This window comes from Asterias amurensis, chromosome 7, assembly GCF_032118995.1.
Source record: "Asterias amurensis chromosome 7, ASM3211899v1".
NCBI lineage: Eukaryota > Metazoa > Echinodermata > Asteroidea > Forcipulatida > Asteriidae > Asterias > Asterias amurensis.
Window position 1 is genome coordinate 17,702,516 of NC_092654.1, and position 16,117 is coordinate 17,718,632.

At 38.8% G+C, this 16,117-nt stretch overlaps 1 protein-coding gene across 2 annotated transcripts in view; it reads right to left on the reverse strand.

The window, feature by feature from the left end:
• LOC139939731 (uncharacterized) overlaps positions 1 to 16,117 on the reverse strand; it is a 155,422-nt gene that overhangs the window by 44,627 nt on the left and 94,678 nt on the right. For both annotated transcript variants that reach the window (XM_071935822.1, XM_071935823.1), the window contains one exon: positions 15,337 to 15,426. In XM_071935822.1, coding sequence (XP_071791923.1) covers positions 15,337 to 15,426 — 90 coding nt within the window. The remainder of the gene's footprint in view (positions 1 to 15,336; positions 15,427 to 16,117) is intronic.

Consider the following 16,117-nt stretch of genomic DNA (forward strand, 5'->3'; position numbering starts at 1 on the left):
GACACTATTGGTAATTATTCAAAATAATTATTAGCATGAAACCTTTCTTGGTGACGAGTAATGGGGAGAGGTTGATAGTATAAAACATTGTGAGAAACGGCTCCCTCTGGAGTGACATAGTTTTTGAGAAAGAAGTAATTTTCCACGAATTTGATTTTGAGACCTCAAGTTTAGAATTTGAGGTCTCAAAACCAATCATCTGAAAGCACACATCTTCGTGTGACAAGGATGTTTTTTTATCTTTCATTTTTATCTCGCAACTTCGATGACCGGATGAGCTTGAATTTTTACAGGTTTGTTATCGTATGCATATGTTGAGATACAGCAAGTGAGAAGACGGGTTCTTGACATTTACCAAAAGTGTCCAGTGTCTTTAAACAAATCCTCTGGCAAAACAACATTTCATATTTTTTTATGGAGTTTTCGTAAACAGCTTATTCACCATCTGTGTCATTTTCTAACGCCTACACTTTTATAGTGTAGTTATTCGTTATGATTAATGAATTGCCATTAGTGCAACAGGGAAGCCAGCTAAAGGGGCTTCCTATACACCTACTTAAGCGTAAATTGGTGCTCCTTGCATCCCCTGTGTATATGAGCCATAAAAGTAGGACACCTTGGCACAAAACCAAAAAACCTGCAGTAGTGAAAGTGATTCGTTACTCAACTTGGAGTTTTTGGACGAATAACATATTCCTTTTGTTTCATGGAAGTCCCCTACGGCTCTTTGCCATTTTATGGCGTGTGAATATTTGATAGAGTCTTTCCTCAACTATTATGCACTCCTTCAGGAGTCAACATGCTGACAATTGAACAGAGACACATTTTAAAGCCATTGGACACTTTCGGTGCAGAAACAAAATAAAAGTTCACAGATTTACAAATAACTTACAGGGTTTACAGAAGGTAATGGTGAAAGACTTCTCTTGAAATATTATTCCATGAAATGCTTTACTTTTTGAGAAAACATTAAAACAATATCAATTCTCGATAGCGAGAAGTACGGATTTATTTTAAACACATGTCATGACACGGCGACACGTGCGGAAACAAGGGTGGGTTTTGCCGTTATTTTCTCCCGACTCCGATGACCAATTGAGCCTAAATTTTCACAGGTTTGTTGTTTTATATATAAGTTGTGATACACGAAGTGCGGGACTTGGACAGTACTGTCCAATTGCTTTAAGGGGAAATAATTGGTTAACTGTTAAAAAAGATTTACGGTTTTGAGAAACAAGTTGTTTTGTGTTATGCACACCACGCTCTTGATTTCTCAAGTTCAAGAAGTTAGGGAAAGTTTACATCATGTACACCAACCAAATCGTAAGGCAACCACATGTTGCAGACGAACTTGTCAAAGCAAGTTTCATTTGCCAATAAACCCAAAGTATCCTACCTCAACTTTGTCAGTCGTGGTCAGACTGTCCTCCTTACAATTCTCACTCCCCACAATGTTTGAGAAGGTAAAGACACGATTACTGTAACTACAAGAAGTTTATCATTAAACTTACTGGTGACATTATCCCAAACTTCGGGCCACAAACAGGTTATTAAATCAACTTGATGAAGACAGTTTGGGCGGGAAACCTAAACCAAAACCAAAACTACCTACCTAAATAGTTAGAGGATATACACATTCATACAACAAGTGGTTTATATACTGTACAGATCACCAAACTTTCGGCTGGCAACAGGTAGTAGACAAACCAGTCGGTTGGTGGCGCTGTTTAAACAAACCCTCATACTTCCCTCATACATTAAACTCCTTCCAAGCTGGGACATCTATACAAACTCTACCTTGTAAATGAATTTTCTATAAAAACAGCCAATTACTTGCGTAGTTTTGTTTCCGTTGTAGTTAGTTTCACTAGTCATCCTCAGAATTAACCACCACCAGTCGGTTGGTGGCGCTGTTTAAACAACTCCTCATACTTCCCTCATACAATTAACTCCTTCCAAGATGGGGCACCTATACAAATGCTACTTTGTATATGAATTTTCTATAAACACAGCCAATTACCTATGTACATGATGTAGTTTCATTTAAGTTCAAACTATTTTCACTAGTCATCCTCAGAACGCAGCACCACCAGTCGGTTGGTGGCGCTATTTAAACAAACTCTACCTAATCCAAATTAGTAAAAAGTCAAATGTGACCAAAGGGATTTCCCCTCCCCCAAAAGATTGCTTTAATTTACTTTCACTTTTAATACCTCTTAGCTAAAGCAAAGCTCTTTGGCAACCAAAATGCCAATGGGATGGATATGATTACGTTCACGATCCAAAATTATCCCTGATGTCTGACAGGCCCTCGCTTCCTACTTCCACTCCACTTTAGGTCTTGAAATAAAACAGAAGTTCAGAACGCAAGAGAGAAAAAAAAGGAAAATGGAAAACAAATTCCTGATTGCCTCTGACCTCCACCTGCTTGAAATTTTCCAGATGACTTATCTGTGTTAAAAAACTTGAAGATACTTCCTTTTTTGCCACCTGTTTTCACAACTGCAAATGACCTGATCTAACCTGATCTATGGACTAATCATAATTGCCAGAAAAAAAATAACATCTTCCATATGCTTCAATTCATGTCAAACATCCTTGTATAGATGAAGTAAGAGTCCTTTACACCATTAAAGGCACTGAACACTGGTAATTACTCAAAATATTTGTTAGCGTAAAAACTTACTTAGTAAAGCAATGTTGGTATAAACCAATATGATAACTGACTCCCGCTGAAGTAATGCAGTTTTGAGAAAGGGGTAGTTTCTTATTCAAACATTAAAATACTTCAGGCCTGAGGCATTTTTTAGGCATCTGAGGCACACAAATTTGTGCAACAAGGGTGTTTTTTTCTTTCATTATTCTCTTGCAACTTTGATGACCAATGGGAGACCTTGGGATGCTAGGTGGCAGCAGACTTACCTGGTAAATTTCCATTGTGTACGTACTTCTAAGCGTGCGCACATGACCCGAGAACAATGGATTTTACCTTAAGTCTGCTGCCACCAAGCTTCCCAAAAGTCTCCTATTGAGTCAAAATGTTCACATATTTGTTATTGTATGCAGATGTTGAAACACACCAAGTGCGAATACTGGTATTGACAATAACCAAAGGTGTCCAGTGCCTTTAAGCAGTTGCTTTTAAAGGTAGGATTTTTTTAAACGGTGCGTGTCTTGATTCATCAGTAGCCGCAGAGGATTGCCTTAATGCTGCACCTTATTACTAAGGAAATAAGTCATTAAGGCCAATATTGAAGAACGAGTACTGTTGCTTATTAACCCTCTCAAGAGAAGGAGAAACCAAATTCTAAAAATGAAACATCCTTGTACAAGTTTAGAAACTTCTGAAAAGCGGACTGGGATAATTCATCAAATACTGAAGGAAGATTGAGTGTTGGAAAGTGTCCACGACAGGAAAGCTTTCACAGAGTTAAATCACCACACAATTATGCAACAGTCTATAAAAAAGACTACATACTATAGGGCTGCAAAAAATAACTTGGGTTTTCATCTACTTGGCATGCTTGAATAAAGACTAATCAAACTTGAAAAATTAGTAAGGTTGTTTGCAGATTAGCACATAACTGACATGATATAAAATTGGTCATGAAAGTAAACTTCCCGTGAAAAATTCTTGGTCTGAAATATCATAGTTCACGAGATAATTGTATTTCATGCGCATCATCGTAAAACGCAAATGGGCAGTTTGAAATGTGCACTGAAATTCCGGCAAAAAATGACAACTTACATGTAAATTGTTGTCCTTATCCTGTCAAGCAAGGACTTAATACCACAGAAAAAACAGGACCACGATGAAAGATGATTGGATCATAAAAACATTCTGGAATCACTTCCACTTCCCAAATCTACACATGTTTTACATTTTTCATGACATGGAATGACATGCCACCAAGTCCCCGACCAATGCTAGACGGAGCCATCCCAATCTCTCAACCAATTACATTGTAGAAGATTCCTCAAACACACATTCAGAGATAATTAGTGGAAGTATTTCTACGCCCAAAAAGTCTCCACACAGTCTCGATGTGTCTCTATCATAAGTTTATTCCATATGCTGGGCTGAGCTATTCTACGGACATAACACTTCAATTAACAACTTTAGCCACAACTTAAAGTCGATAACTATTTCATGACATTTGTGAAGCTTTACACAGTTGATGCGCTTAATATTATGTCGCCAATACAGGGATGTGATAGGCTGTTGAAAAAACCCTGAACTATTAGCGCAAAGCGTGAAAGCCTGCTTACATTCATTTATCTATGCTTTTTGATAGCCCAACTCTGCAATCTGGGGTGTTTCCATATGGTTTTATCTTCGTTTTCTTATGAATTTGGTCAAAGTTAAAATAAAATGTTTTGACATTTTTTATTATTATTATTATTATTATTATTATTATTATTATTATTATTATTATTATTATTATTATTATTATTATTATTATTATTTTTTTTTTTTTTTTTTTTTTTTGGGGGGGGGGGGATTAAAAAAACAGATTTCCTGTTAAAAACAGAGAAATCAAATCCCCACCATTTTACTAAAACTGACATAATATTGAGTCAAAGGTTTAAGGGGGTCTTTGGGGGCCCTGGAAGTTCTGATTAAAGAAGATTCCACAAGCTGTAAACTCAGTCAGAGAAAGAGCAGACAGTGATGAGTAACAATCAATGCCGATGTAGTAAATTACAAATCTCTCTAAACATCCTGTGCTTGGATAAACCCTTAAGGACCACTAAACTCGGTTTCAAAGATTTAAATTATAAATAGAGAGGAGGAAACGGAATGCAATTTATCTGATTTTAAATTACACACCCCTCTCATCAAAGTTGAATAGTTCAACTGATTTACTGGGAGCAGAACGGGTTTTAGTTAGCATAGAGAAAGGACCAATGCAACAAGGCAAGTGAGATGGTTTTTTAGACTAAAGCCCGGTTCATACTTCCTGCGAATGCGTTAGAATGTTGAAGTCACAAATTCGCAACGAAAAATTCGCAGCCGTTCAACTCTGCTCAACTCACTTGGGAGAGGAGGGTTGTGACGTCAAATTCACGTCAAACCCGCTTCACATTCACATTCGCATGAAGTATGAACCGGGCTTAAGGCGGTGTCTTATTAAGAGCTAAGGCTGCTGCTAGATCGCCGAGTCATCGTACGGACGTCCCTAGCATAATTCTTAGCAACAGTCATAGACGTAGCTGTAGCTGCCAATTCAGATATGGCTTAAAACTTGAACGCCCTGCATTGGTTGCAAGTAACATAAGAGGGCAGGCAAACGGGGGCCATATTTTTTCAAAACAAAGGCTTTCACCCAACACAAAGTAGAAAACCTGTATACAATTGATTGCTTGAACTAGTATGACAATTAACGCTGTATATTTAAATTTGTAACAGTCAGGCATAATACTTCATGAAGGTTGAGGCTACATTGTACCTCCATGGTTGAGGCAAATGTTTCTACTCTCTTGGCCATTGCCTTGGTGTCCCATGGAATGTTTAAGCACAAAATATTAGTTTCCGTCAAGTGGTGCCCTTTTATTCAGGAAAAACTGCCTTTCCCATTACCAACTACAATTTACAAAGTTCAAAGAATCAACATCGCAGTCTGGGTGGGACTCGAACCCACACCCTTCCTGGATCTGTATATGTCAGCTGTCATACGAACAAGATACAAACCACTCTGTCGTCGACGTCCCAATATACTCCTGTCAGGGTAACCTCAAACACACAGTAGCCATTCTTTGTTTAAATTAACGACCCTCGCTGATGCGAATTAAGAACAACACACCGGTTCCTTTTGAAGAGTTCCTGCAATTTTGCTCAGAGTCTAGACACGACGCACGTTTCACCTCTATTCCTACATAATGGCCAGTCCCAAACCCAGCAGCTTTACCTGCAGTTGGTCAGCACCCGAGTTTAAATTATAGCTCTATGGTTAAATGATGTATGAGGTTCGGGGTGCAGGACTTGCACATAAATAAATTATAGTTTCACAACTGCGGATCTATAAAACAATCAAAACCCAAGAGTAAATACTGACCTCAACAGTTTTAATAGGTACGCGAAGAAGAAGAAGAGACAACTTGATTCTGATTGATGGGAGTTGGTAAATTATAGACAAGAGTTATGGGCAAGATTACGACCAGGTGAATGACCTGAGTTAGGTACAGCGTACAGGTGTAAATCAAGCGAAAAAGTGACCTAACTGACCAATGCTGTTTTATGGCAGCCAGCCATTAATATCCATGGAGAATACAGCTTCAAGGGATTATCTGAGTTGTTGTGACATGGGACGGAGACTTGTCCTTCCTCCATGATTAGGTTTAGAGTCCAACTCCGACTCAATATTTTGAAAACTCAGACTCGAACCAGACTTGAGGATTAAGGGCTCAAATAAAAGTCATGAGCTATGTTTTTCAAATTCACTCTGCTGTTATATAGCGTCACTGATCCACATTAGATCACTGTCTTCAAAAAAAATATTATCACAAAGAAAGATGTTTTGTTCGATCTTTTGGAGAAAAAAAATTCAAAATTAATTATTGTTACCACAGGTCAACTTTTGAACAGTTTTCACCCTTCTTCTTCTTCTTCTTCTGAAAGGCGACAATGTCAAAACGATGCTACAAAGATTCTGCTTAGGTCGGAGTATCATGCCATTACCATTTCTTTATTACATGAATACATTTATATGTACCTTCGGTTCATATAGTCTGTAAGCAATCTGTAGGAAAACAATTCCTTGTTTTATTGTTGTTGTGTGTTTTGTTGTGTCTTCACTTTTCAAGTACTCATAAGTTAAGTTAAAGTTTAAAAAAAATTGTGGAACATTTTTCGTTTTGAGGTTTTCAAGTACGATTCTACTAGGGTCAGCACAACCTGCCATAACCATTTATTTTGTTGCAGTTACTTACACCACAGGTTCAGTTGCAACAGCTATTCCCTTGTTTCATTATTCTGCACTTCACTTTTTAAGTACTCGTGCATTTCTCTGAGATGGTTCAACAAATTGGAGCCCATTTGTTTTGAGGGTTAACACTTGCATTAATTTTGCACACAGAATAACTTTGACAAGTCATTGATTTTTAAATCAATCCGTTCTCTGCAAGGTGACCACACTGTGAAACATCTGCATGATAAGATCCAGGGACACGTTTTTCAGTTCCAGAGGAAAGAACACCAACTTAATTCATACAGAATAAATTAAAATAATCCAGAAGGTTCAGTTGGTTAATTGAATATGAATCATTGAATCCAATTTCATCGAGCTGCTTAAGCAATAAAACAAACCAACTAAGTAAAGTACAGCACAGTTATGCTTACTGTTCCCAGCCAAAATACCACGTCATTTGTACATTTTGCGACTGGTACCCTGCTTATTCTCCCCCAATTTCATGGAGCTGCTCAAGCAGAGAATAATGCTTATCATTTCTCTGCTAAGCAGCCAAGAGCAGGACACCAGTCACAAACTGTACTTGTGGCATGTTTGGCCGGTAACCTTATTTTGATAAGCATAAGTTTGTTATGCTTAGCTACTTTTTTGTGCTTAAACAGCTATATGAAATTGGGCCGAGGTTGGCCTCTCTCGCCGTGTGTATAAATATATAAACATTCTACAAGTGTACAGAAGTCAATGAACTGACAAGATGGGGCATTATGATTCAAAAGGAGGGTCCATGATTTAACGCAACCCATGGGATTCCATCTTTAAAAGGGGGTAGTGAGAGGAGAGCAAAAAGAGGGAATGAAGTCTCTACAGTGAAAGAACAAAAACGCAGTCTGTAGGACACTAACTCAGTTACGCTTAATCAGAAAGGGAAGTGGGAATTTAACAGTTATTGGGGCTACGTCCGCTCTACGGTTATTCCCCAAACGTGCTTGGATGTACCTGATTTACCCTAGAAAGGGGAGGGGTACTGTGGACACTGGCTTCACAGTCGGACAGAGTGGGGAACAGTGAAGGCCCCATACTTCAAGGAGGCAACCAGGGCAATTGCCTCCATGCCCCACTGGTCATTGCCTTGTTGTGCCGTCGAAATGCTCCAGTAGAAATTCTTTGCAAAGGAAAAAATGCCTTGGTGCCCTTGCTTTTTCAAAAACGAAATTTATGTTACATTTCAATGTCAGCCCTTGAATGTCGTCTTAGAAGGGATGCAGCAGTTTCTCTCTGGTAAGGGGGCACTTATATGATGACAATTTAAATTTGCACTGCCACTTTGCAAATGGCAAAAAAGCAGAAGCACAGGTCACTACGGTAGTTGCTGCAAGGGCCAAGGGTTATTTCAAGACCTGCAACCTACACATAAATTAAAGACTTTACTTGCACAATTACCAAAAATCGAAAGTTTTTACAACATTCATGATACCCCCATAAAATCATGACACATTTTGAAATATCAAACATCAGGGTTTTTTTCATACCAGGGGTCTACATGCAGTAAGCATTTACCAGGGGTGGTGACAAGGTCAACATCTACATTGCAAATTTGTTTGATGAACAAAAACAGGTCCAGAGATCATGGGTTGATTCTGACTCAGCCGCTCCCGCCCAAACTTCCACAAAGAGTTTAAAAAAAGAAACCCTTCAATCCTTTAAAAAGAAGCCGAACAAAAAATAGCTGGATTTATTTTTAGGTTTACATGTACATATCCTTTGCTACATGTACATAGGTTCCCGGACAGGGAAGAAATAACTTTTTGGCGGAGAGATTAAAAAGTTCCTGATGGAAACAAAATAATCAAGCACACGGCACGAAGACGAAGGTGAAAAAAAAAAGACCACTTCATGATTAGCGAGAGGAGATTTAATAAGACCTGCCAATCAGTGCAAGGTGCATAGTCACAGTGTGTGGGTAGGCGTGGGGCACTCCACCCTATATAGGCCAGCTGAGAACAATTCCAAACGCTACCGATCGTGAAAAACACAAATCACCCTGCCACTTTGTTGGCATTCAACTTGGGAGCTACAGCTAATTAGGAGCTTCCAAATATTTGGGTTAGGAGGAGGGGTGAGCGGGTGTGTTGATTATAGTGTTAGGCGTGACTGTTACCATGATGTTGTTGGGTGCACTTTCTGCGTATTCTATTATTCGGCCCTTCGATTCTCGTCCCTTTAAAGCCATTGAACACTTTCGGCGCAGAAAACAAAACAAAAGTTCACAGACTTACAAATAACTTACAGGGTTTACAGAAGGTAATGGTGAAAGACTTCTCTTGAAATATTAGTCCATGAAATGCTTTACTTTTTGAGAAAACATTTAAACAATATCAATTCTCGATATCGAGAACTCCGGATTTATTTTAAACACATGTCATGACACAGCCTAAATTTTCACAGGTTTGTTATTTTATATAGAAGTTGTGATACACGAAGTTTGGGCCTTGGACAATACTGTTTACCGAAAGTGTCCAATGGCTTAGGATAGATTGTTTGGGGAGAATATTGCAAGGTAACGAGGAGCAACAAGGCCAAGGGAAGGTCAACATGTCGCACCTCTGAGGCCTTGATTGTGTTTGTACCCATGTACACAAATGGACATTGGCTTTACAACATTGTCAGTTTAGAAATTTCAAGCCAAAATACTATGTCACAAGCACCCCCTTTTTCTTGTATCCAGCCAAATTTTGCTTTGCACTGTAAAACACTGTCCAGCAAAATTGTTCTGGTAAGCAGCTTTATAAAGTTGGGCAAGCTGCTTAAAGCCATTATACACTTTCGGTAAACAATATTGTCCAAGTCCCACACTTCGTGTATCACAACTTAGATATAAAATAACAAACCTGTGAAAATTTAGGCTCAATCGATCATCGGAGTCGGGAGAAAATAACAGGAAAACCCATTCTTGTTTCTGCACGTTTCGCTGTGTCATGACATGTGTTTAAAATAAATAGGTAATTCTCGCTATCGAGAATTGATATATGTTTTCTCAAAAAGTAAGGCATTTCATGGAGTAATATTTCAAGAGAAGTCTTTCACCATTACCTTCTGTAAACCCTGTAAATTATTTGTAAATCTGTGAACTTTTTTTCTTTTTTTTTCTGTACCGAAAGTGTATAATGGCTTTAAATTTAACACAAAAAGAAGCTACATTGTAAGCACAACAAAACGATGCTTACTAGAATAAGGTTATCACCCAAAGTAGCATGTCAGATGTACAACTTATGACTGTCCTGCCCATTTTCACTTAGCAGTAACTCGATAAGCAATATTTTCTTTACGAAATTTAGTCATTACCTTAGGGAAGAAAAGCATATGAGAAACTTTGGGAAACTTTGGGGTTGTCCTTCCACATACAAACCACAAGAATTCAACAACATATGGAATCCACTCCAGGGACTTAGAAATTAAGGCCCGCCCGCCAGGAGTAATTCAATTTTTAGGGAGGGTGCAGGGCAAAATTAAACCATTCCTAATTCACCAAATTGGACAAATTCATTGGAGACAGTCTCAACAGTGCATGTACATTACAGAACAAAAACGTACCGTAAAAGAACCTTTGCTTTCAGCGCACACACCCTTTGAAACTCTCTTCCTGCTACCCTCCGTTCCCAGATAAACCCAGACCTCTTCAGATCCCATCTCAAAACTCACTTGTTCACTCAATCTTTTTTGTAATACTGCATTGTTTAGTTTATTTGTTGCTTTCTATTGTATCTAGATGTGTTTATTTGTTTTGTAAAGCGCATTGTGAGTACTTGCAGTACTGAAATGCGCTATATAAGCATTTCTTCTTCTTACAAGAACATCAGCTTTTCACATAAGTGATGGATGTGTACAAGTACATGTACACCATTCAGGGTATCAAACCACTCATAATTTCTGATTGAAAAATTGCGACAAAAATTGACTGACGTGGAGTTATTACTTGCAGGTTTCTGCAAAATACCCTCATCCTCTCTTAATTCAGCAACAAACTCATTTCTCCTTCTTTTCCTTTCACAGCGAGAGCAAGCCGCTGACATATTGAGGAAGCCCTGCCACCAGAAAAACTGGATAACTTTTCTAGCCCGTTTGAATTTTTCTTGAGATGCTGTTAGTGTTACGGATGCCGGTGATTTCCCCGCATCGCCATCTTGTCAAAACCAGGGAAGTTTACTAAAGTCATTAAGCTCTGGATCTACAACCTTATCACCAAAAAACTCCTCTTCCTGTTACGTGACCCATCCAAGGTAAAAGAATCCTCCTCCCCAGAGGTGGAACCATACAATGGGGAATAAGCTAGACCCCCGGTATCACAATCTTGGATTCATTAAAACTAGTTCAGTCGGACTATCACATCACAGAATAGGGTTTATTTTAATCTCAACTTATTAGTGGTTTGTGAAAATTTGTCCCAAATTAGCTCGGAACTAAAACGGGAAGCACTACTCTCCTTTCTCAAAGGGGGAAGTCCGTTAATGTGTGTTATGCATTTTGGTGTTGTTACCCCCCTATGATGGCTGGTGGCAGGGGGATGTTTACTACAACAATTTTTAATTAACCGACAGAGCTGGAGGGAATGCCGTAGACGTCCGATGACAGATGCTCTAAAACTTCAGTCATGTGTCAGTGGATATTTGAGCATGTGAAATCGAGAATTCCTGTGAATGTTTTCAGCCAAGCTGAGTTACCTGATTACGTTGGTTCCCCCCCCCCCCACACCTTATTTGAGGTATTTTCTCTACTCTTCTATGTCAAAATTTCTTTATCAACGATACGCTTTTACCGTCTGGGAACTTTTGAGAACTTCTCAGTCTTATACCAAAATTTTGTAAATAAGATATGCTGAATGGACAGAAAAGACCTCTCCCTTTTTGGGTATACTGACTATTCATATTCATTGTAGCCACTGAACATCAGGAACAAGACAGCCATACAGGCACCAAGAGTACCCACACAAACTTCCAAACTCCATCCACACCTCACCGAAAGTACAAATTTTGTCCGTTAAGGGTAATTAAAACTGCACGCATTTGGGGCTAAATATAGGACCTTGAGAAATGGCCACCATTGGAAGGTGGATGGAGTCCAGTCACCTTCACCTAGGAACAGGAATTCAATAATTATTGTGAGAAACAGGATATTATTGGTCACCTATCAGTCATACATGCAACGATTTACAGAACCAGTGGCCCAGTTTCATGGCTCTGCATTACATTATAAGCATATTTCACAAAGCAGGGAATTATTGCTTCTGACATACTAGGCCTTCTTGGCTTACACAGCTAGTGCAGAAATTGGCTGCTTGCAAGTGCTCGCAAGCACAGAATAAGGCAGTAAGCAGAGATGAAACTGGGCCCATGGTTATTGTTTGTTTCCAAAAGATGCCATCTTTGCAGGCATGAATTTTAGCTTTGGAGAAAAGTCAAGCATTCTAGTTTATCTATCGCAAAGTGGTTCACTGACCAATATACAAGTAATTTGACAGACATTCTGCATGACACACATTATATTTATGCATAATGCATAGTTGTGTATTTAAATAAATTACTATCAATGCTGGCAAAGATGGCAGACTTTACACTGTATGAAATAAAGTGGGTCCGGAACTTCTGATAGCGAACATATCCTAGTAGTACATGTAGCTAGATCCAAGGCACTTTACAACAAAACCCTTTTTCATGGGGCATCATTTTAACGAATCCACAAACTCCCTCAACTCCCTTGGGAACATGCAATGTTAACGCTAAGCCCAAGCAAGCAAAACGTTCAGAGTGAACATACTTCTAAAGGACACCAGCAGGGAGATTAAGTACCCAGGAAGATTAAGTACCCAGGATATTTAGCTGCTATAAATATCCAAACCTTTACACATTCGTTATTAAACCACATTAAAACATTTCCCCGATCCAAGACAACCTTCTGTGTAGATTGTAGCACATATTCCAGAAAGGAAGTTTCTGTTAGCCCCAGCAAAATGTCTCCATGGAGCGACATGTCTCCATGGAGCGACTTGGAATTGAAAATATCCCAGACGCATTGTTTTACTTTTAAGAAAGGTGTTCTACAATACATTGGTTGATGTTGTGTATTTATAAGTCGATATCCATAGAGAGTACATGTAGGTCCTAATAGGCCTTTTTGAGGTATGGCGGACGTGATAGGAGTGCACTGCTTGGTTTGGGTGTATCCAGGCAAATTTACCCAAACCTAAATAGTGTTGTAGCATTACGATGTCCGCCATATCTAAAACAGGCTTATTGCCATGTTCACCTGACATCGTCACCACAACAAATCTTGGAGTTAATGAGTAACAAAGGCTGTGTGGACATCAGAACAAAGGAGTTCTAAACATGCTATCTTCACTGAAGACTACCCTGAAGCCTCCAAAATCCATCCCCTAGATTATGACTGATTCAGCACTGCCTACATGTATGAAGCATCACCTGCGAACAACCTGAGAACAGACGTACCAATCTTATCTTCATCCCGCAAAAGGTAGCGGAAGCAAGGTAACCATACGGCAGTGGAATTAGAGAACACTTCCTAGCAGATGCCTCGTCAGGAGTTCTGGCTTAACTCAAGAGGCTAGATTTACACTTTATCGTGACCTCATCATTTTTCTCTGTTTCCTTCCACTGAAAGACAAGACACGCCGATTCATCAATACTGGTGTCCATCTTTCATCTCCAAAGGTGTCCCTAGACAGTATAAGAATCTCTCCCAACGATAACCAGACGACACTGAAATATAATTCAGAAACCCCTTCCTCCTCCGCAGCAAGTCATCTGAACATCCTTGATGCCCACTCTCCAAGGAAGTTGCACATCCACATCTGAAACGCGTCTCCTCAATCTAGATTTCAGACCTAAATTTAGCCTTAAATGGAAAAAGATCCTTTGAGGCCGCACCCAGTTTTAATAGAAGGAAGCAGTAATACTAAAGGGACAGTGATACCAGCTCAGGGGTCGATTTCACAAAGAGTTAGGAGATATTTAAAAAAAATTAAGGCTAGTCCTAAGTTTGGACGAGTAACCCGTCCCAACTCAAGATAAGACCAGTCCTAATCTTTGTGAAATCCACCATTGCGTTTGTAGTTGTCATCATTTCTTAGTCATTAAATATTGCATAATAGAATTGTACCTTTCTATTGAAAAAATTATACTATTTTTTTTTTACAAAAAGTTCTGTCTGAAAACGCACTTGTTATAAAGATGTTAATGGTAGTAAGCATCCAGTGAAAGTATTCAATCTGAAATGCCCCCGTTGATTAGAATTCAATAACAAATATTTAATCTAAAAATTGATTCATGAATGAATCTTTTCTCAGATACATGAGGGTTGGTTTGCGTTCACGAATGCTGCCGCCAGATATACTATTGGTACCCGCCGTCACCTGACGTTAGTGTGAAAATACCTTAACAGTTCTTTGCTGTTCTCTCAACAAGTACACTATGTCTGTACTGAGCAGAAATGTTCACAGGTGGTTTTTACTACTGTATCTTTCTTGACAATTTTGGCTATAAGCAAGTTGACAACAACCAAACCAACGACCCTAGCTTTAATAAAAAATAACTATGAGTTGTGGTATCTCTGAAAAGAACTGGTGTCAAAACGAGAGCTCCACAGACAGCCACATAAAGACAGAGTGAATATCCCTTTAAAAACAAGTCGAGCTAAACCACTTCTCTGGCCGAGATATTAGCGGAAGAGTTCAATAACTCTGGAACTGTTGACAAACTGACTATGTCATGCCCTGTCACGCTGTTTATAACTCAGTCTATACTACCGTACACGTTGTCTACGCCAACATCTGATCCTGAAGACAAGTTTCCTTTACTTTTTAATAAACAAAATCTTCTATACTTTTGGCGAATTCTTGGTGGAATTGAGTGACTTTAGATTGCATGATATTAATTATCTTCACACATTATTATAATGACTTTAGGGAGGCTCCATTTCTCTCGAGGAAACTTGGATATAAAAATGGAAGTTGGTTACAAAGATATACTGGCATTAGAATTAAAGGCACTGGACACTATTGGTAATGACTCAAATCGGTTGTTAGCACAAAAACTGACTTAGTTATGAACAATGGAGAGCTGTTGATCGTATCTAACATTGTGAGAACTGGCTCCCTCTGGAGTAACGTACTTTTTAGAAAAAGAGGAAATTTCTCAGTCAAATAAAAAAATACTTTTTTTTTTTTCTGTCCTTATTCTCTAGCAACTTCGATGACCAATTGAGCTCAAATTTTCAGAGGTTTGTTATTTAATTTTATGCATACGTTGGGAGATACCAAGTGAGAATACTGGTCTTTGACAGTTACCATAGGTGTCCAGTGTCTTTAATCTTGAGACATCCGAAGCATGCTAGGGGAAGAAAGAAACAAATAATTTACCTTGGATTCCAGGACGTGGCATTCACTCAATAGATTGCTGTTTTCTCTTTCCAAGTTGCTGATGTGTGCGTGACACTTTTTCAGGTCATTCTGTGAAAGTAAAAAATGTGATCAGTTTTAAATCTCAAGTTTCGAACCTAGCAGCGTCTTTCTCAAAGGAGAATGTTTTGAATCTCATAAAGTGGTGCAAAACTTAAGCCATATAAAAACTGTTTCCAAATTGCTACTGGGCATAAGACAATGTCAAGACAATAATTTATTTTGGATAGTACTATTTAATTAGCACTGTTTTTCAGCAATAAATGAAGCTTGTATAACCATCTTGATTTCTAAAAACAGCTTTTCAAAATCAAAATCTGCCAATAATCAGACCTACCATCTTCAAAGAATATTAATAACGACTAGTTTTAATAGCGCATTTATGACCTTAGTCATTGGGCCAAAAAGATTCCTTTTCAAGCTTCCAGGGGAGTTGACAACCCAGAGCTGCCCTGGCCTTCGCAAGCTTTTTCAAACACAATATCAACCTGTACCATCCCAGGTACCCATGTATACACTACCCCTGAGCGAAGAGAAGCAATTATAGAAGCTTCTTGCTCAAGGACACAAGTGTCGTGACCAGGATTCGAACCCACACTCCAATGACTTAACCACCAGAACTTGAGTTTGATGCTCTAAATCACTCTGCAGTGACACTCATATTCTAACAAATCTCTCTTGAAATTTAGCAGATGAAGTACCATTTTGTATAAAACCAAAGTTCATACCAAAAACCAGGCTT